The 26426-nt window shown below is 36.6% G+C and overlaps 1 protein-coding gene across 4 annotated transcripts in view; it reads left to right on the top strand.

Annotated features, from left to right (window-relative positions):
• EML5 (EMAP like 5) overlaps nucleotides 1-26426 on the top strand; it is a 93673-nt gene that overhangs the window by 8854 nt on the left and 58393 nt on the right. For all 4 annotated transcript variants that reach the window (XM_063290209.1, XM_063290205.1, XM_063290206.1 and 1 more), the window contains exons 3-14: nucleotides 2651-2749; nucleotides 3516-3584; nucleotides 6447-6632; nucleotides 11091-11226; nucleotides 13265-13466; nucleotides 14178-14315; nucleotides 15661-15917; nucleotides 16582-16794; nucleotides 18486-18653; nucleotides 21739-21845; nucleotides 23200-23318; nucleotides 24391-24577. In XM_063290209.1, the coding sequence (XP_063146279.1) occupies nucleotides 2651-2749; nucleotides 3516-3584; nucleotides 6447-6632; nucleotides 11091-11226; nucleotides 13265-13466; nucleotides 14178-14315; nucleotides 15661-15917; nucleotides 16582-16794; nucleotides 18486-18653; nucleotides 21739-21845; nucleotides 23200-23318; nucleotides 24391-24577 (1881 nt within the window). The remainder of the gene's footprint in view (nucleotides 1-2650; nucleotides 2750-3515; nucleotides 3585-6446; nucleotides 6633-11090; nucleotides 11227-13264; nucleotides 13467-14177; nucleotides 14316-15660; nucleotides 15918-16581; nucleotides 16795-18485; nucleotides 18654-21738; nucleotides 21846-23199; nucleotides 23319-24390; nucleotides 24578-26426) is intronic.

The following is a 26426-nucleotide window of genomic DNA, read 5'->3' as shown; positions in this document are numbered from 1 at the left end:
ACAGCTCTGCAGAAGACATGTCTACCTACTGGCTTTACTCTGAAATTTGATACATTTCATCAAATTTCTTTAAATGTAAAATCGAAGAACAATATTAGGATACTTAAAATGCTAAAGCAAAGGGGGATCTATGAGACTGTCATTTCTGTCATTAGTCAAGATGGTACTGTTTAAATCTTGTAAGATATAGATATAATAAGAGGCATGGAAATTCCCCAAAAGCTTCCACTGTGGTAATTTTATGCCTAAATTCTGAGCTTATTAGTTTATGGTTTTTAATTTTTCAATCAGCTCTTGTCAGCTATTTGAACAAGTAAAATGTGTCTAAAGGAACACACATGTTTCATTAAAATTACTATTCCAGAGCAAAGCAGTTTTCTTGAGATTTTTATCTATCTCCTTAAATGATTACCCACTTACAATTTTCTTCTTTGCTTTCTTTACTTTCTTTAGATTTCCCAATAGGCTCATCTTTTTATAATGCATTTTACGTTTACTGTCCTGTCTTCTTCCCAGCGTAAAATCTGTTTCATTGCCTTTTAACCAGTGCGTCCACAAGGAGGGTCAATATGTCAAAATGGTGGGTGCGATGTCAAACAAGGCCATGCCCCTTTTTAACTGGCATCACACATTGTTTTCCATGTGGTGGCATAGAAATATGCTTAATAACCATTTAAAAGGAGGTTCGGCTTTGATCACCCAACGGCACCCACCATTTTTTGACCCCTCCCCATGGGCAATTCCAGTTTTAATTGTGTTTAAAATAAATATTTTAAATTGAATCATGCATTAACCACTGGTCATCCCAACTGATTTTAGACTGAGTTAGAGGTCCCCTGATATGATTGTGAACCCAGATGAGAAACTCATTTTGAAAGTATATCCATCACTGATCGCTAATAGAAATCATCAAGGGCTTCTACCTTTTTTCAGTCCAACACAAATCGAATGATATTAACAGGAATAAGATTAGGGAAGGAAGCATGCTGAATTTTAAACATACAGAAGCAGCGGTTTTTATTCTAGGTATCATTACATTCAGCTTTTTTATATAAAAAGGTAACGTTTTTATTTCTTGGTGAAATTATATAAAATGTTTATGCAAGGTTATCCCTCCTTGTAGGATCCAGATTTGCAAAGTTAACATTAATAGGCTGAAAGCAGAAATGTGCAAGAATATAAAAGATCACTTATGTTCTGAGGGTTTCCAGTCAGGATTGATTATGAGCTGGGAGTCCAAAAAGTCAAGATGGTGGCTGTGCCTGCATTATCAAATTCCCATCCTTTTTAAAAATCTACGTCATGCCTTTTTGACTCCCCCCATGACTGTCTTTGTTCCAATAAAGGGCATTTATATCTGTTTTGCTTTTTGTGTCAGCAGCATTTATGAAAATGACATATAGAATAAAGGTGTCCTTTGTGAATACATATCTAAAAGTTCAGAAAGATAGTCGTAGTGGTATCCTTCCAGCAGAAGTATAAGCTTTGGGAGTTGAATATGGATGATTCACTTCTTCCTTCTCCCACAGTTGTTTGTCTATGTATTTATTTATTTTGGAGATAGCAATTTGCATCAAAATAGCATGTATGATAGATATGTAATTTTCATTAATTATACCTCCAATTAATTTCATTTCATAATTAAATTTATTGGGGGGGTATAGTTAACGAAAATTATTTAAGAATCTCCCATGACATGCTAAATTGGTACCAAAAGTGAAGTGTGACATTTAGTCAAGTGACTTTTAGTGACATTTAGTGAAGATGAATATGCAGCAAACAGAGAAGCAGAAGTTGAAGATACAGCATTTTCCAAGTTGACACATTATACTGCAGCCCTCTGCCCCCCAAGAGAATCTACCAAAACTCTTTTAACACTTCTATTTCTAAGAAAAACTCATAAAGAGAACTGAATTCTAAAACAATCCCATATCAACATTTGTCTCCTTGAACTTTGTGATAGCAGATCTTGGGTTAAACCATTCAAGCTGGAAGGATCAATTACAAAACTACACCTTTCTCAACCTGGAGTTTTTCTTGTATGTGGAGAGTTTGAAGAAAAATATATCAGTTTTTACAGGTTAATTTTGTTCCTAAAAGTTTCAAATTGTTTGACAATTGGCAAGGTTCAAATCAAATTGGATTTCAGAAGAATTCTGCTTTTGATCTGGGTACCTCCTGAATCTATTTAAATCAGCTGGATTTGGGTCAGGATTTAGCTGAATCCAAAGCATACTTCTAATTGAAAGCTTTCTACAAACTATATTTTCAAAAGCTGCAGAAGGGGGAGCCTGATTTATCACTAACCATTATTAGCAGTATAGCCTTATTGAACCTTATAGTACAACTTCCTTTTTTCCCCTTCCTTTCCCTTTGTGCAGTGTTGAAGGCTATTCATCAGTCTCCCCATTATAAAACATGGCAGATGATTCTGAAGGGAGCAGAAGCAATATAAATAATAAAGCTTCTCCATGTGGTCCTTTGGATTTCACCCTATCTCTTCAGGAACACTGTAATATATTATTTACTTTTTAAAATGCTGTATCCTTGATATATCTAATCTTTTCCCCATCTGAAACATTCAGAATGTATTATCGTTTGAATATTAATATTTTATTTTATTCTCCTTTAATATTCTGGGAATTTTTAGCGTTTGCTTTCAGTTGGTTTGGATTCAAAGAATACAATCTGTGTCTGGGATTGGAGAAAAGGAAAAATGTTGTCCATGGCTCCTGGTCATACTGACAGAGTAAGTATAATTTTATTCAATTTCGATGTATATTTTAAGTACCTTTTTCTGTGCCTGGCAAGTTAAATGCAACCATTTCCAGCAGAACCTGAATAAGTGACCATGCATAGCTTTATACTTCTGATTCTCTCTAAGGCTTTTACACAGATTTGCTTAGGAGAAAATTGCGAGGGGAAAAAAAGGTGAAAAGTCCCCTGTGCAAGCACTGAGTCATGTCTGACCCTTTGGGGGGATGCCACTTTTGCAACGTTTTCTTGGCAGACTATAGTGGGGTGGTTTGCTTTGCCTTCCCCAGTCGTCACCTTCCCCAGCAAGCTCATTTTACCGACCTCGGAAGGATGGAAGGCTGAGTAGACCTGAGCCGGCTACCCGAGAATCCAGCTTCCATTGGGATCAAACTCGAGTCATGGGGAGAGTTTTCAGTTGCAATGCTGCCACCTACCACTCTGCGCTACACAAGGCTCTAGGAGAAAATTACAATGAATTAAATGAGGTGATTAGTATCAGATATATGTCTCATATTTCTTGCAAAGAGCCTTGGGTGGCTTTCATGGTCACTTAAATTAGCAAGCTTATCTGTTTGTGTTATACATTTACAAACATTTAAGAAGTTTAAGAAAACTTTATTGGACAAAAATATTTCCAGGAAATCTTTCTGTAATGTTTAGATTAGGAGATGTGGATATATTTATGTAAATATCTGCTTTTCTTTATAATTAAAAAGTCATTTTCAATAACAACTTTTTTTCCTCTGTCCCCTGTCCAGATATTTGATATTTCTTGGGATTTGTACCAACCAAACAAACTTGTTAGCTGTGGTGTAAAACATATTAAGGTAAGAAAATATATATTTCAGTTCTGCTTGCAGAGACACATGGATGCCTTACATTTTTGAGGGACATGTCTCCACAGTGTTATCACCATTCCATCCCCAGCCTGCTGTGGCAATCTGAAATTGATTTTAGATATTCTGATGTGTAAGTAGACTGTCCTAACCGTCAGGAAACCACGCTGAGACAAGGAATAGGTCTCTAGTGTTTTATTACTGCTACATTAGACAGAAAATCCTAACAAACTGAAGAAGCGTGGGAAAAACCCAGACAGATAAACCCCAAAAGTCAAGGCGGGTCTGATCTGTGTCTCTTTGAATGGCTGCTTAACTCCTCAGTACTATGCATGCGTTTTCCCCCCTGGATAGGGGCTCCCTCCTGCTCACCATCAGTGCTCATGACATAGACTTTTCCATCCTATCCCAACGCATCTTATCTCTCTCACTCTTCTGGATGCACTTTATTTTTAATTGTTTGGTCTTTTGAGGTGTACTGTAAGCTGCCCAGAGTCTTCTAGGAGTTGAGTGGTCTCCAAATATAATAATAAATAAATAAATAAAAGAAATCTTTTTATGTGGACAATATAGGACACCTCAGGGATGAACCTGGGGATGATGTAATCAGAGTCAGTGATATGCTGAACTCCAGTTGGCCCAGCAGGTCTGTTGCGGAAATGTCCTTTACCTGTCACTGGACACTCTATCTCCATGGCTACAGTATTTGGCACAATATTATTTAACCTGAAGTCTTATTGGACAGGGTAAGCAGTTCCACTCTTGGCAAAACAAAATAAAATTAATTGATAAAAGCTAAATTATTTATTTACAACTGTTCTTTCTTTAACTGGGATATACAACTGCCGCCAGCTGGAATCAAACCAACTAACTTGATTGTCCCTGAAGAAGCTGTTGGTAGTATCTCATTTCTATGAAGTGAGAGGGGCTGAAGCACAGAGATAATGTTTTTATGTGGCAGTGCCTGCGGTTTGGAACAGCCATCCAGCCGAGATCAGGAGGGCTCTCTCTGTGTGTTTGTTTCAGAATATGCTGAAGATGGAGCTCTTCCAAAGAGCTTTTTTGAACTGAGCAGCTGTCATCAGGGTTTTTTGTATTGTTGTTGGTCTTTGGTTTTTGTTGAATGATCATTATTTATTTATTGGTACACTATTAATATTTATTCTGGATGTTTTTGTTATGAGCATTTGTTTGTTAATGACCTGGATTCCTACCAGATTACAGTGATTACTGGTTGAATGAATAAATACATAACTATTTGTAACATTATATAGAAAATGCAATCCAATCCTCAGATTCAACATGGTGCTTAATACAGCAGAAATTACAATAAAATAAAAGCTTTTCTGAATAAAGTCATCTTTGCTATCCATCCAAAATCAGGCAATGATTGAACCTAGTATAACACTATATCCTTCTCTGCCCTTCCCATATAAAATATATGTCCAGAAAGGACCAGATTTCATTTATTTTCTTCATTTCATCAAGTTTCTATTACTGTATATTGATATCCTTCTTTAAAACAAGGTATTTCAGCTTTCCTTCTAATATGGTGTGCTTAGTATTTCCATAGGAAAACATATTCTTTAGATGTTCTGGCATATATATATATATCTTTTTCTGTGGCCCTTTGGGTTTTTGATTAGTTCCGTTGTTTTATTGCATGCTTGTAATTCTTTCTGTTCTGTCCTTTGGCTATTTTTGTCTGAATCAGTTATTCTCCAGCTCATGCAACTTTTCACATATTGCATGGCAAAGCTATTGAGCAAGCAACCTGATAATCAAATCAGCAGCAGCATACAAATACTGTAAATAAATCAATAAATATTCTAAAATAAAAAGCTAGTAACTCACACTAGGAACGCAGTGGCACTGCAGGTTAAACTGCTGAGCTAATGAGCTTGCCGATCGGAAGGTCGGCGGTTCAAATCCGCGTGACGGGGTGAGCTCCCGTTGCTAGTCCCAGCTCCTGCCAACCTAGCAATTTGAAAACATGCAAATGTGAGTAGATTAATAGGTACCGCTTCGGCAGACAGGTAACAGCATTCTGTTTAGTCATGCCGGCCACATGACCATGGAAGTGTCTACGGACAAACGCCAGCTCTTCGGCTTTGAAACAGAGATGAGCACCGCCCCCTAGAGTTGGACTGGACTTAATGTCAAGGGAAACCTTTACCTTTACCTAACTCACACTAGAGTAAAAAATCAGGCCAATATTCATATATTAGGTTCAAGCAGATAAGGTATCAAGCAGCTTCAGAATTAAAAAGAGGCTCAGTCAAGGAAATAGGATATTAGTAAACAAGGTTAAGTCAAAAATGTAGCAGAATCAGAAGTTCATGAGATATTATTTCCTCTGTGGGCCACTGAGATCTGAGAGTTTATTAATCTAGTGTGGCTTGGAGCTCACTTGTGGTCCAGCTGCTAATTATTAATACTTTCAAAAGTAATTCCTAACATGAAGAGCACCACTCCTTCATTTGTCATGGTCTGCAGAAGCTCCTTCCAATTCCTAAATATGGACTGTACCTGTGGTTACATTTCCCAAACCCTCTGTTTGTTTCTGAGGGGAGACATGCCTACAGCATGCAGAGTGATTCATCCTTGCTTCTTAAGGAACATTCCTGCAGATGAACAACAATACCTCTAGAGTTTAGTATAAAAACTGCTCTGGCGCAGATACTATGTAAAGAATCTATTTTATTTACTTAAATATATGACAGAGTGGAAGAAAAAGAAGTCAACATTTGGAGCTTTGTCTTGGCAGCCATCCATCTCCAAAGTTTATGTTTTAGTGGCTTAAAATATCCTAGATGAATAATGTTAGTAAAGCATATAACTTTTATGCTGCAGTTCTGGAGTCTGTGTGGAAATTCATTGACACCAAAGCGTGGTGTCTTTGGTAAGACTGGTGATCTCCAAACTATTCTGTGCCTCGCCTGTGCAAGAGATGAAATAACATATTCTGGTGCGCTTAATGGAGATATCTATGTATGGAAAGGAATCAACCTTATACGAACCATACAAGGGGCACATGCTGTAAGTATTCTTTTGATATGACTACGTATTTTTTTAAAAAGATTTTTTAAAACGGGTGGGGCAATCACATTTGTAAATGGATTGCAGTGAAATTAATAATGACAAGACTTTAACACATTTAAAAATGATTCCAGGATTTTAAATAAATTTTGAGTGAAAAGTTGAAGGTTCATTTGTTCAGGCTTATGGAAGTGATGAAATTATGACAGGTTTTCAGTCGGCCTTTCAGTTTAATATTCAGTGGCTACAGTATTGGTCTGGAGTAGCTAATGGCACTAATTGCATTGAGGCTAAAAGAAGTATTTTGTGTTGCTCCAAATTGTTCTGAGCTTGTGTGTAGAGAAAAGATAAGACAGATAAGAAGAAAGTGAACTACCTTATTCTGAGTGCCAGCTCACTATTCCACTCCTCAGTCTGCAGAGTAAATATATATTTGTAATGAGTGTAATTGATTTAAAGTATTTTCATCCTGCTATTGAGCCAATAGTTGCTTACAATTATTCTCAGGGGTATACAGTGAAAGATACAACATATAGAGCAAAAAGAAAAATATGAGGGGAGGGAAGAAGATGAAATAAGTAAGTTCCACACCAGTTGGAATGGCTGCTGGCTATTTGGGGAGATCCAAAATTCTTTCTTTTTTTAGAGATACCACCTTATGAATCGCCCTTTTGCAGGGTATCAAAACGTTTTGAAAATGTGGAGGTATGGTAAAATACAAAAATTCTGCATCAGTGAAGAGGCTTTCATTATTTCTAATTAGAATGCAGTACAGTTGTAGTAACATGATCTTAGAATGTGATCACATACTTTCCTTTAGCCTCCCAAACCAACAGACTCTTTTCTTGGTTGTGCTGATGTTTTCCAATCTTCTTCCTTTGTGCGTTAGGATTTTTTTTTCCAGATTTACTGTTTGACAGAATAATAATTCACCACCAATACCTGACTCTTAATAGTCCTTTCATGTTAGCATTATTATACTGGCAAATGTTTCCCCATGCTGCATTCTTTCTTCCAATATAGAATAAATTTTATTTACCCTTTTTACGCTGGGTTCCAAAAGCCTAAATGTGGTTCATTGATTAGGAAATGAACATCATTTGGCTTTTCACCACACTGTCAATTAACCTTTAGCCTAAGGAGGCTTGTGAGTCTGTAAGAAAGACATTTGATTCCTTTAATTACTTTGACCCAAAAGAAAGGATTTCTTTGTGTATCACTTGCTGCAGCACCCTACCTTTCGTTCCCTCATGGTTGGATAATCACCCCTTATGTGTTCACATATTAGTTTAGCATCCTACAATATGTAGAGCACTATATTTTAAAATCTGTTCCATGTAGGTAAAAAAAATTACACAAATATCTACATTGAAAGAGGGCATGGTGTGAGAAGTAAAAGATGTATTTTCAAAATGCTTTTAACTTGTTAACAACCCAGAGTCACTTTGCAACTGGCTGGCCGTAGAAATGGAATAAATAAATACATAAATAGACTTAAAAAAGCATTTTACCTCTTACATGGATTTGGGTTTTTTTTAATCATTTAGAATTAAATAACAGCATTTTTGCTTCCATTGACTCCTTATGTAAGATCTGTTGCGCAAGTAATTATGATAAAGCTGGATGAATATTTCATCTGCAAATTTAACACACAGTGCAAAGAAAAACTAGCATGATCCATGCAAAGAAGAATATGGCTATGGACAAAGTTTAAGACCTGACTCAGGAGAAACAGCTGCCCTCACCTCTTCTTTCACTGGACAAGACAAAAGATGTTCCCCCTGCTAAAGAGATGGGATCTCTGCTTGCCATTGATCCCCATTTTGCTGCCCATGCTGCACTGATTCTTCTGGTCTCCTTGCCAGAATTGCAAGCTCCCCTGCCCCCTCATGAAGAGAAGAGCGGCTTGATGGTCAAACAGATGGCAAAGCAGGGAGAGCAGGAACTTGATGGTACCCCACCTTCCGCTCCACAGACGGAGACACAATTACAACTATCCCATCATCAGCTAACATGAAACTACCACCTCTGCACAAATTACCCACTCAGCTCTGGTTCACAGTACAACCGCTTGATATCCAAGTGACCAACATAAGGTCACCCTTCTAATTTGGAATGTGGCTTGGTGGTTTGCTTCCACCAGAGATCCTTGTTTTACTGACTTCCTCTCCCACCATGATATATTGATTCAGGAAACATGGACTGCTGACGAACTGCTACTTAATGGCTTTCATTCATTTTCAGTTGCATCAGAAGTAGGGGTAAAGCACGGAAGAGTGAAAGGGGGCCTGAGGGTCCACTACTCTATGTGCTACATCAAGGCCCCTCCCATCATGTGTTAATCCAATTCAAGCACCATGCCCTGTTGGTAATAAATGCTTATATGTCCCCAGCGTGTAGCAGACAGAGAATACCAGTTGGATCTAACCAGGACCTCAGAGTCAGTGAATCTAACAGGTACTCTGCCTCCCCTATGGCATACCTAACTAAACTCGAAGTACCTAAACACAGAAGGGCCTTTACTCTGGCATGATGTCAAGCCTTACCTTCAGCTGTCTTTGAAGGCTGATACAGGGAAGAGACAATGCCCCTGTGACTCTGGGCACACAGAAACAACATAGCATGTGCTTCTCCAGTGCCTGTGCTACAGAGACGTTCATACTAGTCTCATCTCACCATTACTGCATAAATACCCAGGGCACACAGGACAATTTTACACCACCCATTCTTTCAGATACCAAACCTGCTAGAACATAAAATGTTGCCAGGTTCTGTGCAGCAGTGCTCAAAATTTGTCAGATGATGACCTGTGCTATAAACTAGATTTAATGAGCACCTAGTTTGCCATTTTAAAGTGTTTGTAACTTGATAGATAGCATCTTCCACATACTAACTTTTTATGCTCCTCTACACTCATCTAATGCTCCTACCCCTTCTTTTAGATTCTCACTTTTTATATATACTTTCTGTTTTTAATTCTTTTATCTTTTATATCTTCTACCTTTTCATAGTTTTTTTAATGTTTATTTTTACTCTTGAGGTATCCTTTATGCTTTTTTAATGACTCTATCCCACCTTCCTTATGTTGGTCTATGACCATAATAAAGATTTGATTTGGCTTGGTTTGATTTGATTTTAAAGTTCAAAATGTAATCCTGTTCATCTTCGTCAAGGAAAACTGAGAGGACCTGCAAATATACTTAAGGTATTACGATACAGAGGCTAGAATGTTAAACATGGTATAAGAACAAATGCTTTTCAATAGGAAATAAACTTTAAAGCAATCAAATCCACCTTTTTAACTAATACATAATAATTGGTTAAACTAATAATTTAACATACTCTAGTACACAGTCTGAGATAGTTTGATGTTATATTATGCTTCTTATTTATTTATTTATTTATCAGATTTTTGTCACCGCCCATCTCCCCCACATGGAGGACCCTGGGCGGTTCACAATAAAAACAATTAAAATTGCAATAAAATCATAAATACAACAATTCATCTTACGTTTCCTTTTGGATATATGGGTTGTCATAATTTAAAGTGTGGATTGCCTAGATTTGAAATCATTCTAATTTTCTTGTGGATGTGATACAGTAATTTCTGCCATTTGTTTTTCTCTCAGCATTGCAATGGACTGGTTTCTGAGTTGTCATGCATTTGATAAGTTATTTGCATAGGATAGAACATGGTGGGACAGTTCCTTGATTGTCAAATTAGCCCTGATCTGCTGTGCAGTTCTCAGTAAGGACATTTTTTGGTTGGCTTCTAAACCAGTTTTGCAGTGGGCCCAGAGGAACAGTCCTTCTCAAGAAGTGTGTTGCTGAACTAGTAATGCTAGATATTAAAGTACAGAAAACGACTGTCCTCTAACAGTATTTATATATACTGTGTGAGAGACAATTTGATTATAATAGTTTTCACTTCATTAGGAATACCTGCATTGCTAATATATAAGGTGTCTACTACCTTCATGTAAAGAATTCATGTAGTTGTAATTAGTTGATATGTGATTAATTTCTCTGTCTAGTTATTGTAATTACAGAAATTAAAAAAAATATTTGAGGTACATAAACACTAGAACAATTGGCTTAACCTTGATTTAAATGAAGCACATATGATCATAGAAAGTACTATTAGAAAGACACATTTTGCATATTCTTATTTCAGTTAGCAGATTACTAAAAAATCATGGAAAGCTGTCAATGATGCTTTGCAATTGTGTAATGCAGTTGCATTCCAGGAAGGGTTTCCTAGAAATACCGGAATACAGAAATGCATAAAGTTGTTATTTTCTGTTTTAAGACTCAAAATCTCTTATTTGTGTAGTTATCCTGAAGCATTATAAACAAAAAACATTTAAACTCATGTGAATAATTATGTTGCTTGCCTTGAAGGAGTCTCTTCCTTTTAGAATCAATCTCTAATTAAGTATGTGCTTTTTCCCCTGCTAGGCAGGAATTTTCAGCATGAATGCATGTGAAGAAGGCTTTGCCACTGGTGGCAGGGATGGCTGTATTCGCCTTTGGGATTTAAATTTCAAACCCATTACTGCGATCGATCTCAGGGAAACAGACCAGGGCTATAAAGGTAAAAAAAACTTGATTATTTTAATTACTTTAAGAGATTTTTTTTTTCAAGTGTGAAGTGGAAAAAAACAAAAAATACTTTCGTACCTAGGAGGGCAGATTGTGTTGCAAATGAGTAGCTTTCAAAGCTGGGGGTGGGTAGTAGTGGTACTTTTTCATCAATAGGTAGTTCTGCTAGTTGTTCTTTGTCAGTGATAGAGGAACGGTTCCCCGCCCTTATCACAGTCAGTGTTGTGTGTGAGCATGGAACAGTGAAAACCCATATATAATTCAGATTTAAGCTTTGCTCTGCCAAGTTGGGAATGCATCTGGAGTAATAATGAGACTGTGATAAATTCCATGCATGAAGTGGTTTTGCAGCTTGGGTTTAAATCAATGTAGTTATAGCTTTGCTCATGTTTTCAGTCTATCAATCCTGCCTCCTCTTATCCTCCCTCTCTCATGTTCCTTAAAATTATTATACTGCAGCACTGCTGTTACTGAGTCATGACATAACATGCTTACTAATGCTTTTAATCACTAAAAAAATTTGGCAGTATGATAATTTGAATGCGAAGAAAATTATGAAGGGAACATTCAGTTTGATGGATTGATTATGACTTTGGTAGAATTAAGCTAATAACATAAGGCAAATCCTCAATAGAACTTCTCATTAGAATTCTGCCAAAATATTTCTACAAAAGTTAGCCTTTTGATAGGAAGTTGTGATAATGTACACTCGGCATTTATCTGTTGAAATCTGGGTTTAAACAGTGATCAAATACACATCCCTTTAGAATTTAATGAGCTACTTGGTGTGAAAACAAATTAATGTAACTTTGGTTTCAATCATTTTGAGCATACTTCACCACCAAAAAAACTTGTTAATGTCTCCTGCAGAGCAAACCATTTAGTAGCCATTTGGTCTAGTGGTTAAGGCTCCAGGCTAGAAATCAGGAGACCATGAGTTCTAGTTACACCTTAGGCATGAAAGTCAGCTGAGTGACTTTGGGCCAGTCACTCTCTCTTAGCCCAACTCACCTCACAAGGTTGTTGTTGTGGGGAAAATAGGAGGAGGAAGGAGTATTAGGTATGCTCCCCACCTTGAGTTATTCGTAAAAATAATAAAGGTGGAATAAAAAATAAAATAATGAAATAAATAAATAAATAAATAAATAAAATAAAATAAAATAAACCCAAGGTGAATGCCAATCTACATCCTCTAGCTCAACTTAGACCTCCTTCTTCGTACCTGTTGATGCAACTATATTTTGTTGCATGTTTAACTTCCACTATAATCTAAATAATCAGTTTTCTTCTGTTGATTATTGGAGCATCTTGCAGACAAATTCTAGAGTCCAGATTGGAGCCTTGGAAATGGGAACACCTGGACCAATCACTTTGGACATACTGTACAATGAGCAAATTCATTCTCCAAATAATGTAGGAGTTAGCTAAAACAAGGCTTCTAAGGTTACAGTCATATGTACTGTTTTCAGGAATGATTCCTATTGAACTTAGTAGGAGTTGAGTGGCCTCTAAATTGTGTGTATATACATAACATCTTACAGAGTAAGGTGGGTATAGGTATTAGGGCTGTGCCCATTTATAAAGTGATTTGGAAAAAGTGTAACAGACATGGCACAAACACAAAAGTTCTTGGCTCTTCATTAAAGGCTTTGGTGTGAATTTGAAAACAAAAGTGCCATGGCTTAAACAGTTACATTAACTTTACTGAGTACATTCCTTAAAGCAGTACCGTCTTTTCTTCAGGTGTACAGCAGCCTGAGAAAAGGCAGACTACTTTGATGAAAAGCACGTTTTGAGACACTTCTTCTGAATTATGTTTGAAGCATGCACAGTGCTAATATATTTGTGATATGCTATCAAAAATATTGGCCGCAGCCTACATTTGTTGTAGATAGAATCTCTCTTTGGGGTTAATCACTATATGTGATTTAATTAATTTTCTTCTATCTTAAATAGCAGTTTTGAGTGTCTAATAGTAATTACATTGAGTATGAAACATATGCTGGAGCAAGTATTTTACTTTTTCACAGGTCTGTCAGTGAGGAGTGTTTGCTGGCGAGGAGATCACATCCTGGTTGGAACACAGGACAGTGAGATTTTTGAAATTGTGGTGCATGAACGCAATAAGCCTTTTCTTATTATGCAAGGACACTGTGAAGGGGAGCTTTGGGCCCTGGCAGTTCATCCTACAAAACCATTAGCCGTGACTGGAAGTGATGATCGATCAGTTAGGTTAGCTCTATGGATTTCTAAAAAGATATGTGATTCTATAAAGTGTTATTTGAATTGTAAAATACAAACTGATTATATTTGAGTCTCATTACACAAATTATTCTAAAATTATTGCTTTATTCTAAAAGCGGCTTTTGTTGCTACAACATGACTATCATGATTAAAACCTTTGGAACAGGATGCTCATAAAATTGTGTGAAATTTATATAAAAGCTTATACTGTATATTGTATGTGTTTGACAGACTGAATCAAATAAAGATGTGTGTCATATTTCTCCCTCCTTTTCCCAGTGCCTCATCCATATCCATTCCTTATCAGGTTAATTCTATGCAGGAATTGTACCTAGCTGTGCATTATTTGAATGTGTATTAGGCAGCTGGCTGAATAGTAAGTGGAATAATTATCTAATTGCTACATGACATGGCAGATTGATTTTCAATATGTGGTAATAATAGCATACCTAATTTTGAGCTGAATGGAAATTGATCTGCAGTCAAAGCAATTAGATAATAGCTTTGCCATACAGCCAGAGAACTGTGCACTGCAGTACTCAGATATATTTTGAGAGGATGTGAATTAACTCTCAATACCAGTCTGATTTAGAAGACAAAGAAGAAAATAATCTGCTTGTAAAAGGAAAATCAGTTATATTTTCTGCTGCATTGGCAATAACAATATTATATTGTTTGCACTGAATACTCTTCTTACAGAATATGGAGCCTTATAGATCACGCACTGATTGCACGATGCAATATGGAAGAACCAATTCGTTGCGCAGCTGTTAGCACTGATGGGATTCATCTTGCTCTTGGAATGAAAGATGGTTCTTTTACAGTACTTCGGGTTAGGTAGGTTATACATTTGGAGCTTTTAACTTAAAATAAACTTTGCTTTCCCTGGTGAATGGTAATTTCCTTTACCCCCTGCTGGCCAGCTGCATGACATAAGTACTAAATCCATTTTTCCATTTGGACACATTTTTAATACAATTGCTTACGAATGCTCACATGTGCCACTGTGGAACGTAGAAAGTATATTTTTTGCAGAAAGCTGCTTTTTCTGGCCTTGATCAGTAAGATTATTTTTCTGCAAGATCATCACTTTTCTGCTTTAATCTGATTATTTCATTTATTTTATTTTTAAACTATCCATAGTCAAAGCTGTTTGGTTTACGGTAAGCCGTAATGTGCACACATGTGAAAAAGTCATCCAGTTCAACTAAAGATATCCAATCCAATCCAATCAAATACAAAATAAAGACACCATATAAACTAGGCAGCAGCAAGACAGTAATCAATATCTTAAGACAATATGAATTAATATACAATTAGAATATGATTGAAATACCATTAAAATGCCTGGCAAAATAAAAAAGTCTCCACTTAGCACTGAAATGATGCCAATGTTGGCACCTTTCTGGGGAGGGCATTCCATAAATACTCAGATCAGTAAGTGTATATCTGCTTAGAATTCCATGGCAGGTTTTTAGGAGTAAAAATATTTCTCTACTTGGGTGGAAGTAAAGCTTAATGAGAGTATATATGGAGAATAAGGAACATAAGAAGTGCCCTGCTGGATCATGTGCAACTTTTTCATCCAACTTTCTGTGTTATACGGAGGCCAACTCAAGTGCAAGGAAGTTCACAAGCCTGAGTTGAAGGATGATAGCCTCTCTCATTGTCACTTCATGAAAACTAATATTTAGGGCATCCCGCCTATGATTTAGGAAATGACAAAAAGCTATCAATATTCGTATTACAATCTGATCTCCTGGAAAGTTGTCCAATCCCATTTGAAAACTATTCAGATTGTCTACCATTATCACAACTGCTAGCAGCAAATTTCACACAGAATATAACAGAGCTCAGTTATAATATACTATGAAAGTATGTATTTTTAAATGTATCACTTCCCAGGTAGGTGGTAGCATCTAGCAGACTTACTATGAAGTTAAGCAGGGTTGAACCCAATTAACATTAGAAAAGGAGACTGAGAAGTACCAGGAGTGTAAACTCAACAGGGAAGTAAAACAAAATAAAAAATACCCCAGAAGGCAATGGCAAACTATTTCTATATTGTTGCAATACATAGATATATCCCCCAAGTGATGAGAAGTTTAGTTTGATTTGAAAGAGATTTACCTTTATAAATGTAGTATTAATCACTTAATATTATTCATTTTCTGCATTACAGAGATATGACAGAAGTTGTTCACATTAAGGATAGGAAAGAAGCTATTCATGAATTAAAGTATTCACCAGATGGAAATTTCCTTGCAGTTGGCTCCAATGACAGCTCTGTTGATATTTATGGTGTTATTCAACGATACAAAAAGGTTGGCGAATGTGTTGGATCCTCAAGTTTTATAACCCATATGGACTGGTCTTTAGACAGTAAATATTTGCAAACCAATGATGGTAGTGGAAAACGTCTTTTTTATAGGATGCCTGGTGAGATATTTTACTACTGTTATATAATCCAAGAGAAACAGAAGTGAATTATGTGTTGGGTTGCCTAATATATCATATTCTTAGTAGAATATCCATAGGAACTGTAACTATTATTTCTCTAACAACTCTTATCAAGCTTAATCCTATTTGAGAATAGCATGTATAAAAGGGTAAATCACTCAGTTCATTGGCTAACTTTATGATTCGTAACAAAATAGCTATGTTCAGAAAAGTATGCTAAACTTTAAACGTATGTTAATAAAACAGAATTCCTGTTCTTAAACTGAAACCCATATTGGCTGGGTTTCAGCATAAATTATGGGATGCCTTAGGCTACAATACTGCATCAGTATTTCTTGGGAGTAAGCTATATTGGCATCTACTTCCAATTCAAGTAATATGCTATTAGGCAGATTTAGTTGTTCTTTCCTCCTGTGTAACAATGTTTTTTAACATTCCCGCTATCTTTAACAAATGTGCTGTTAACTTGTTCTTTTCAGTGGGCCTTATATAGAGAAAGGAGATCCTTTTCTCAGCCTGGTTAAAACATCAGTAGGGCTCTTCATGTGAAATATACCAACTTTTACGTTCAGAATTTCCTTAAAGGAATTAGTTTTTTTTATAATTGACATGAATCATTAAGCAGGTATTTTTTTCTACTTAGGTGGAAAAGAAGTGACAAATAAAGAAGAGTTAAAGGGCATCCAGTGGGCTTCATGGACTTCAGTTTCAGGCCTTGAAGTTAATGGAATATGGCCTAAATATTCAGAGATCAATGACATCAATTCTGTTGATGCAAATTTCATGGGCCAGGTTCTTGTTACAGCTGACGATTATGGAACAGTAAAACTCTTTCGGTATCCCTGTATAAGAAAAGGTGACATTTTTTGTATGGTACTTTTCATGAAAATAAGTTTTACCAGGTAGTAAACCAAAGAAACATCTTTTTAAGGGATCAGTCCTAAATAAAAGAAAAATGTGCTGGTGGGAAAGGAGTTAGGATAAGGCACTTGTCACTTCTGCCAGCTGAAACGCACGTATCTATGAAACCTACAAGCTTTATGACATGTTAGATCAGGCTGATACTCCTAAACAATTTTCCAACATGCTGGATCCAATTGGAACTTAAAATAAATCCCCTCACAAGGCTTTGAAAGGTTTGGATTCAGCACAGATTCAGTCAACCTAATGTAACCTTTGTGGGTCATTTACTAAAAAATTTAATTGTGTGCCACTGGTGTCTAGCCACAGATTGATTGGACAGATGCAAATCTCTCTGGTAATAGGTTGTACCATTTTTAGGCTTCAGTATTTTTGGGATCCTATATTATTTATTTATTTAAATTAATTGGTTGCCCAACTCCAGTGGACCCCAAAGATTAGCTTTCCCTGTTAACTTTTTGGAAAGTCATTAAAACATAGTTATTTCAATGAGCCTGGCTGTGGAATCATTGTGAATGGAGAGACTCTTTGCTATGGTATATGTTTGATTATTCTTCTGGTGTAGAATTTTTTATAATTTGGTTTTTGCTTTTGCAGTAGGTTTTGATCCATTGTTGTGATCATCTTATTAGAGAGGGTATTTATTTATGTATTAACATAAATTGATTTTGGTGTTGTTACTATCGTTTATTGAAATATTTATTAAATAAATAATAGTAATGACACCCAAATTGATTTCTCTGTAACATCTCCAGGTATTGGTATGACTGCCCTGAATATTGCATGTGGCTGATAATTGTTTGGGTAATAAATAGAAGCTTAATGAAGACAAGGCAGAGTGCTTATTGTGATGGAAGGGGAGCAATTCTAGTGAACTCTGGTCTTGATTACTGTAATGTGTCCTATATGTAGCTTACTTTGTGTCTGGCCCAGAAATTTCAGTTAATCCAAGAACTCAGCAGCTAGGCTATGGTCTTTGGAAGAACTGAGTGTTACACTTGTGCTAAAAGCATTACATTCGTTTCCAATTTGTTTCTGAACATGATAAAAAGTTGGTAGCTTGCTTTTTATGCAAAGAAAAACATTACATATTATCTTTAAACCTCACTGCCGCTCAAGCGACTAAGTATTTGTGTTCTTGGCTTATGTTTTAGACAAAAGAGATTGTAAGGTTAGACTGAGGTTTCAATGAAATCCAGTACTTAAGGTTTAAATCGACTAAGCTGGTAATAAAAATTAATGTGCTAGATTCCAGCAAGTTTGTTTGTGCATTATGTCTTTTTTATTTTCTCCATATCTTCTCCATTTCTCTGTGAAATTCAAAATATCTGGGAACTTTCTTAATCTATATTTATTGGGGACACAACAGATTACAACTCAGAGATATTTTGCAGAATTTTGTAGTCATAGGATCCTTTCGTCTAATGTAGTACATCATACATTAGATCACTGTTTCTCAAAATTGGCAACTTTAAGATGTGCGGATTCAACTCCCAGAATCCCATGTTGGCTGGGGAATTCTGGGAGTTGAAGTCCATCTTAAAATTGCCAAGATTGAGAAACACTGCGTTAGATAAATTGTGTGAACTATACTTTGAAAAGTAATGAACCTGTATTTTTTAATAGGGGCAAAGTTTAAGAAATACCTTGGTCATTCAGCACATGTGACAAATGTCAGGTGGTCACATGATTATCAGTGGGTTATTTCTATTGGTGGAGCAGATCACTCTGTTTTCCAGTGGAAATTTATTCCTGAAAGAAAGCTGAAAGATGCTCTTCACATAGCACCGCAAGGTGAGTAAGCACAAATTAATGTGGCTTTAAAAAAACATAATATTGCTAGTAATGATTTTGAGCTAACTGTGTTTTGAGCTGGACAATATTTTGGTTGTTATTAATATTTTTGGGAGGTTTTTCCCCTAAGTTTTGTTCTTTGTTTATTTTCCATATTGTGTAAAATTGGTATTTATTTTTCTAGATATTTTCACTTCTCCCCATCTATAGTTGGCTAATAACAAAATATTTAAAAAGTCATAATAAAATACCAATAATAGAGTATAAAAATGAGTATAGTACTAAAATAATCCAGGACAGTCTGGAACAATGATTGAAAATATGTCTGACAAATGCTAGATAAAGTTTTCTTATTTTTAAGTCTAGTGGATTTGATTTGGTTAAGATTTATTGGAGTGTTCTGCATTGTGCTTGCTCTTTCTTTTGATTTCCCACCAGATCAGATGATTCCTTTCCTGTCTTGGTTCTTTGTTTTCTGCTTTTAGGAAGCATAGCTTATCCAGGAAAGATTAGCCATGCAGTTACAATAAAATAATTTTAATCACAATAAAATAATTTTTAAAACTATCCTTTTAAAGAGCCTTTAATTGGCCTTTCTTATAAAACACAGGAAGAGTCCGTTTTCATCTACTCAGTACAAGAAATTGCGGTATTCTCATCATATTAATAGATTAAGGGTTTTGTTTATAAAATATTATGAAAACTTGGGTAAGGAATTTAGATTATCATAATTCCATTCTGAGATGTGTTTTACATTATTTAGTCATGTATAAATGTTACACTGGTTAAATTAGAACTGGAAAATAAATTTAGAATGGGAGAGAATAAAATATAATATAAACTTTATGTACACATAGATGAAGATAAAATCAGGTTTTGTCACCTTTAAATTATCTTATTGCCAGGGCTTCATACTGGATACAAAAATTAAACTTTCTCTCCTTTGTTGGGGTATTGCAAATAGAACTGCCCAAAAAGGCAAAAGTTATGGACATCTTTTGCTGCTTCTCTTGGTCTTTCTAAGAAGGGCTAACTTTCTAAATAAACATGTATTCCAGATTGCCTTTCTTGCATCAGGAATCCAAAAATATGTTCCACATTAAATTCTTCTGCCCTCTCCAACTGATAAGGAGGTGAGGGGGCAGGTCAGAGATGTACAACTATTAAGGGATGGCATTCTATGACTGGGAGTATGATGTAAAAGAGGAAGTAACTTCAGTGTGGTTGGGAGCTGCAGATAGCAGGGTTGATCTGTGTCAGTACATGAAATGGTCTCCAAAATTTGGCACCCAGGTCATGTGGAGGGAGAAGATATGGTTGAAAGCCAAACTTGGTTTCCAACAGCAATTAGATGGGTGGGGGCAAGGCATGCGAAATCCAGAGGATGAGTTGGAAAGTGAATGAATTTTTGAGTAGCAGAAGCACTTATCCCTCAGAAACCCACCTAAGAAAACCCTTTTCTTGGTAGGATGAGTGAACAATGCAGTTAGAATAGCAAAATTAGGAATAAAGTTACAATACCAATTGGCAACACCTATAAAACTGATACATTCTTAGTAGTGCAGGGGGGGGGCAAGGCGAAGATTTCCAAGATGGAAAAAATTTAAGTTTAGTTGGATCCATCTTGATTAAAAGAATATGCATTCTGTAGCCATTCCAGGAATTCAGAAATGAGAGGAAGACAATCCCTAACTGGTTACAGAATTCTGGAGCAGGTAATCCTGGGCAGAAGAAACCATCCTTCTTACCAAAAATGGTAGGAGCACTTGCAGAGGTGTAAAATAGGCAGATAAAGCCATTCATTCATTCATTCATTCATTCATTCATTCATTTGAATATATTAGCCACCCAAGTCCAATGGACTCTTTTTAAAGTGGTTCAGTATTTCATCTCATAGTCTCTTTTCAAACTAGTTGATTAAGCCCCCATCATTCCAGTCTACATCCTGAGCTAATAATTCATTAGTGGTATATTATCATGCAGAGCACTTACAGTACCTTGTCACAGGCGGTGGACTTTGCAGGTGGCAGCCATCTGTTTGAGGGGATTGTTGAATATAACTTTCAGAAGAGTCACAAACTTGCTGTAGTTGTCCAGGTCCAGGCTATTCTATTTCAGGAACAAGGGGATGCCCATTTTGCAACTCCCTTGATAATCAGGGTGAATATAAATCCTACATGAGATCAATTGGTGAGAAAATCCTCAGGCCTTGGGGATGCTGTATGTATAATTCACATTGAATGAGGAAAGTAATAAATCTGCCAGGATTCCAATCATCCTTGTCAGACAGGAAAGCAAGTGCTTAATATTGGATGGCCGCTACTACAGCAGCAACGACTGTGAGGTCTTCAGCCAAGAGTAGTATTGGAATTGCTGCTTGTGGCAAATACTGTCCCACCTGCTGAGCTAGCTGGTTCATAATCTGAGTTACAGGTAGTCTGCAAGTTACAGTACAACGGTTTGTTCCACGACTGTTTGAAGTTATGGCGGCACTGAACAAATGATACCTACGCCTGGCCCCTGATGTTACGGCCATTGCAGTGCCCCCTGTGGTCACATGATCAAAATTTGGGTGCTTTGCACTTAGGACTGCAGGGGCCCTTTAATTCCCCCCACTGCCTATCTCCCCCAATCTCTGCCCTTAGATATTGGTTAATCTCAAGGGTAGGCTGTCCTCCTGTAATGTTAGGAGTAGTGAAAGGGAAAACTAGATCTCAGGGCTATGTATCATTTATAACATTTAAACCCTCTCTCTGCTCCATATTCTCAAGCAGACATAAATTTACTGCAGTGAATTAGGGAGCCTTATAGTTTGAAGAAGTTCTCCACAAAACAGCACCCTGGAATCCTGGGCATCTTCTTCCGTCTTTTTTGAGTCAACAGCCATGGGAGCTGCTTGTTTCCCAATCTTTTACGTTTTGGTTATCTAGCTTTTTTTCTGGTGTGAGAACCCTTATGTTCATAACTTGAAGGCCCTCCATATAGAACTTGCTTCTCTGGGGGTATGTATAAGATTGCTCTGCTTCTTGACTTGAATTTGATTTTACTTTTTCAGCATTTTCTTTACATTTTATTTTTATTATAGAAAGCCTGGTTGACTCCAATAGTGAAGAATCAGATTCTGATCAATCTGACGTTCCAGAGCTGGACTCTGAAATTGAACAAGAGACTCAGATTACTTATCGACGACAGGTATTAACCTATGCCATTCTGCTGCTCAGAGTCAAGAGGAGGGAGGGGCTGGAATATGGAAAAGAAGTTGGTTCTGGAGATGTTGGGTGCTAGACTTTCCTAGTACCATACGTTAATACCTGAGTGCCACCTAGCAGCGAGCATGAGAAGCACAAAGCAAGATTCTGCTAAGCCATGGAAAAGACAAGAAGAAGTGCCCAATTTAAACAACAGAGGATATAAGAAGGGACCACACTCTCATATTGGCAGTTAAACTTAACTGCTTTAAGTGGTTTTGTTCTAGTATCAATAAAAGTTCTTATCTAGCCATGTCATATTGAGTGTCTATGGAGCTTCTTCCAAATTGAAGACAATTAAAGGTAGGTCCCAGAAATTATGTCCCCTGAAGCATTGTATCACTGGATAAATTTTTTACTATCCTCAAAAACAGATTTTTTAAAAATACAGAAATGCACTTGCTATATATAGCTAGGTTATTCTTTAACCATATCCCTTTGACTTTTAAAAGCAATTTCAGCTGTTACCCCAAGTATTTAATATTAACCTTTGACATGACAACAGAAAGCAAGTAATTATATAACACTTATAATTAGTCACTTCATCTGTTGTGATAGTTAGAGTTTGTATGTTATACATTGTAATTTTAATAAGAAAAAGTAGAGATGTGCAGTATTCAGATAGGAAGCAATCATTGATCAAATTACTGCCTGCCACTAAAAAACACCTTTTAAAAAAATAGAATTTATATCAGACATTATGGCTGTTGATGATGATGGTGTGTGTGTGTGAGAGAGAGAGAGAGAGAATCATGATGTCTCCCTGGGCATCAATGTGTGTGAAAATATGTGTGTGAATCCTGATGTCTCCCTGGACAAATACATGCAGTTTTCTTGGAGATATTTTTTGTTAGCCCTGCGAGGTAGTCTAGATAAGAAGCACACCCAGGAGCACTAGCTCTATCTTTATTGTAAGATTACATTAATTTCCACCAGTATCTTCATTTTCAATTCTGGGGCAGATTGTAACTGTTGTCATTGGTTTGGTCCTTTTTAGGACCTTAGTCTTAGTCTCTTTTTTTTTTACTATGCTCTTGACTTTTATGACTAGAAAACCATTTGCATTTTCAGCTATTACAGTACAAAGTACTTATACCAACAGAAAAATCTCCTTTTTAAAGTACTCATAATTCTTTATTCTTATAATTAATTTATTTGCAATATCTAATAGTGTTGCAACTATATCCAATATGCTGTTCATATAGACAGTAAGAAAACTGGCCATTTGCTTCTATTCCTTAGGAAGATCTGTTTTTCAAATACTCACAATTAAGAAAACCTTTGTATTCTCTGCTAAGGTTTACAAAGAAGATCTACCTCAGCTTAAAGAGCAATGCAAAGAAAAACGAAAAACTGCAGCCTCAAAAAGAAGAGAGAGGGCTCCAATCAATAGTATAAGATTACATTTTGTTCATGGGTATGTAAATCACTTTTTTTTCTTTTTTTGCCTAAAAGCAAACAATACCTATTATTTACTTATCTAGATTTGGACCCTCAAAGATAAATTCTATGACTGGCTGTCCTGCTTTATTATTATTACTATTACTATTATTATTATTATTAGCCTCATGGGTTTATTTCAAATGGGACTATACTACTGGGGGAAAGTATTATTTTGCCCATGTGTACTTTCTCAGATTTCTTCGGCAATTTACCTAACATAACATCTAACATAACAATTTGAAGAAGGAAGCTGATATGAATCACATTAAGCAAACATAATATGCTTGCATATTTCTTCTACAAAAAGTAGCTTTTCATTGAAAATTTACTAGTTATTATTAAAAACAGGTCAATATAGTGAGTGTTGTCCCAACAGTCATCAGGAAGGAGGCCTACATTGACAGAACTTAACTAGTTAACCTTTTTAAACAGGGCAAACAGTTCAAAAGAAAATTACTGAGATAACTTAGTTTGATTTGTTATTCTATGATACGTACCTAATTTGGTTAGGGCTGTATATAGGAATGTGCTTCCACTCACTTTGTTACATGGAAGTGAGAACTCAGTATGCCAGGAGAAACCAAAAAGGCAGCTGAATGCAGTGGGAATGGTGGTCCTTAAATGTATGGTAAAATAGAAAGAAATATGGTCAAGAATGAATGGGTGATAAATGAATATGGACTGCATACAAAAATGAATGACTGTTATGAAAGAAGAAAGAACAGTTTGAAGGGAAGAGGAAGATTGAGAAATGTTTGGATGAAGTTGATGAGATCCTCAGAAAGAGAGAGGGGAGAAGCTTAGAGAACAAGAGGCAGGGTATGAACCTGGTGAAAGCAAAAATAGGGATAGAAAGGTATGGTGAATAGTATTGGTGTAAACTAAACTTGGTTAGATTTCCTTTTCTTCTCTCTTCTCTTCTGCTTCTCATTCTTTTTTCTGCATTTTTTACAATGTGGCTTATGTTGAAGAGGAATAGCATGTATGCATGTATATAAGTATTATGTAAAAATACATGTTACTTTAATTCCATGTTGTTTTATTAGTTACAGAGGCTATGACTGTCGGAGTAATTTATTTTACACTCAGACTGGAGAAATTGTGTACCATGTTGCAGCAGTTGGCATAGTATACAATCGGCAGCAAAACACACAGCGCTTTTATTTGGGTCATGATGATGATATCCTATGCCTTGCTATTCACCCCCTAAAGGACTATGTGGCTACAGGCCAGGTAGGAGAACTAGAGATCTAGCATTATTTCAGTGCAGTAAGTCTATAAAGGAATATTTAATATATCTGTATTATATGCATCTACATCTGTGAAAGACACATCTCCTGCTATAGAAAATGTGTTTGGGTTTGTTGTGATACATGAGAAAAAATAATAAACACAGCTATCTTGGACTGTTCTTGGGCTATATAAGAATAGCAGTGGCTGGAAATCAGAAGCATGTTTCTTCCTGCAAAGGGAACTGTTCTGCGTACCTGTAGGAGCTTCTCCACTGCATGCTTTACACGGAAAAATACTAAAGCAGCCACATACGCAGAGCTTCATAACATACATTGATGCACCCCTGCTTGATTAGAACCAGTGGGTTGAATCCATTGCACAGATGACAGTGGTGGGGTCAAGGGAGGTAAAAGATGACACATACGTCTTGATGGCCTGATGCAAATGATGCAACTTATATACTGACATCACATGTCATGATGCCCTTATACAATAGTGCCATTTGCATGAGTTGGCCTGAAAGCATCATCATTTTGATATCATCTTGGTTTTCTATGGATGCCTATGATCAAATGGAGCAATTTCTGTTTTCTAAACAATTGTTAGAAATTGTTGGCCTAATGGTTTCAGTAACATAATATACCTTACAAAGTTCATTTTCAAAAAATTTCCAACATTAATTGGAATGGCAGACAATATCATCCCAAGAAAAAACAATGCTCTGTTTGCTGAGCTAACATTTACTTACGTATTTGCACAGTTTATCTACTGCCTCAATCCAAATAGACTCTAGAGAATGTACAGGTACTGACAAATTAAAACACATTATAAAGTAAAAATAATCACAATAATATAGAATGCAAGAATTAACACTGGGCTGATGGCTCCATATTAATCAGACTCAAAAGGCCTTCTTGAGCAGCTGAGTTTTTGCAGGCTTCTAGAAGGACATGAAAGTAGGAGTCTTCCTCACTTTAGGGGGGACAAACTCTAACTTCAAAAGAGGGGAGTTCACACAGAGAATGCCTGCTGTTCTGCCCCCATGGACCATGCTTCCTGGTAGGAGGGGACCTTCAGCAGGCATTCTCTGGCCACCCAGATTGGGGGGGCAGTCAGTTTGAGAAAGGCAGTCTTTTAGATACACAGGCACATAGCCATATAGGGCTATTAAAAGTAGCAGTCAGCACCTTGAATTACCCCCAGATACAAACCAGCAACCAATGGATTCCCTCAGCACTGGTGTAATATGGAAGTATAGCTGAAGTTCCCAGGTGGTCTTCAGGGGTAGTCCCATGTACAATAAATTACAGTAGTGCAACCAAGAGAAAACAAGGACATGAGTGACTGCCTTCAGTGAGTCTCTGTCAAATAAGGCTACAACTAGCATAGCCAGCTGAAGCTGGGAAAAGCCCTCCTGGGCATCAATTCCACTTGTTCCTCTAGCAGGTGCTGTGAATCCAGGAGAATCCCTAAATTGTGAGCCACCTCTCTTTGGGGGAACAGAACCCCATTGAAAATTAAAGTTGGAAGTGTCCTGCAGTTAGAGGGCTTCTGAATTAACAGCCACTTGCTCTTGCTTGGGTTGAATTTGAGCCTGTTTCTGCCCATTCAGGCCCTGACAGCCTTCATGTACCAGACCAGAACTTCAGCTGCACTTCCCACTGATCCCAGGGCTGAGATATATAACTGAGTATCATCTGCATATTGATGATGCTGCCTCCTGGACTGACAGTTAACCTTTCCCAGCAGTTTCATGTAGATATTAAATACTGCAGACAAGGAAAAGAACTAAATCCTGGGGTAAATAGAAATAATATAATCATATAAAACAACTTTATCACCACCATTA

This window comes from Candoia aspera, chromosome 1 (assembly GCF_035149785.1).
Source record: "Candoia aspera isolate rCanAsp1 chromosome 1, rCanAsp1.hap2, whole genome shotgun sequence".
NCBI lineage: Eukaryota > Metazoa > Chordata > Lepidosauria > Squamata > Boidae > Candoia > Candoia aspera.
The sequence above is the reverse complement of the archived record's forward strand: the minus strand, read 5'-3'. Positions and strand labels throughout refer to the sequence as shown.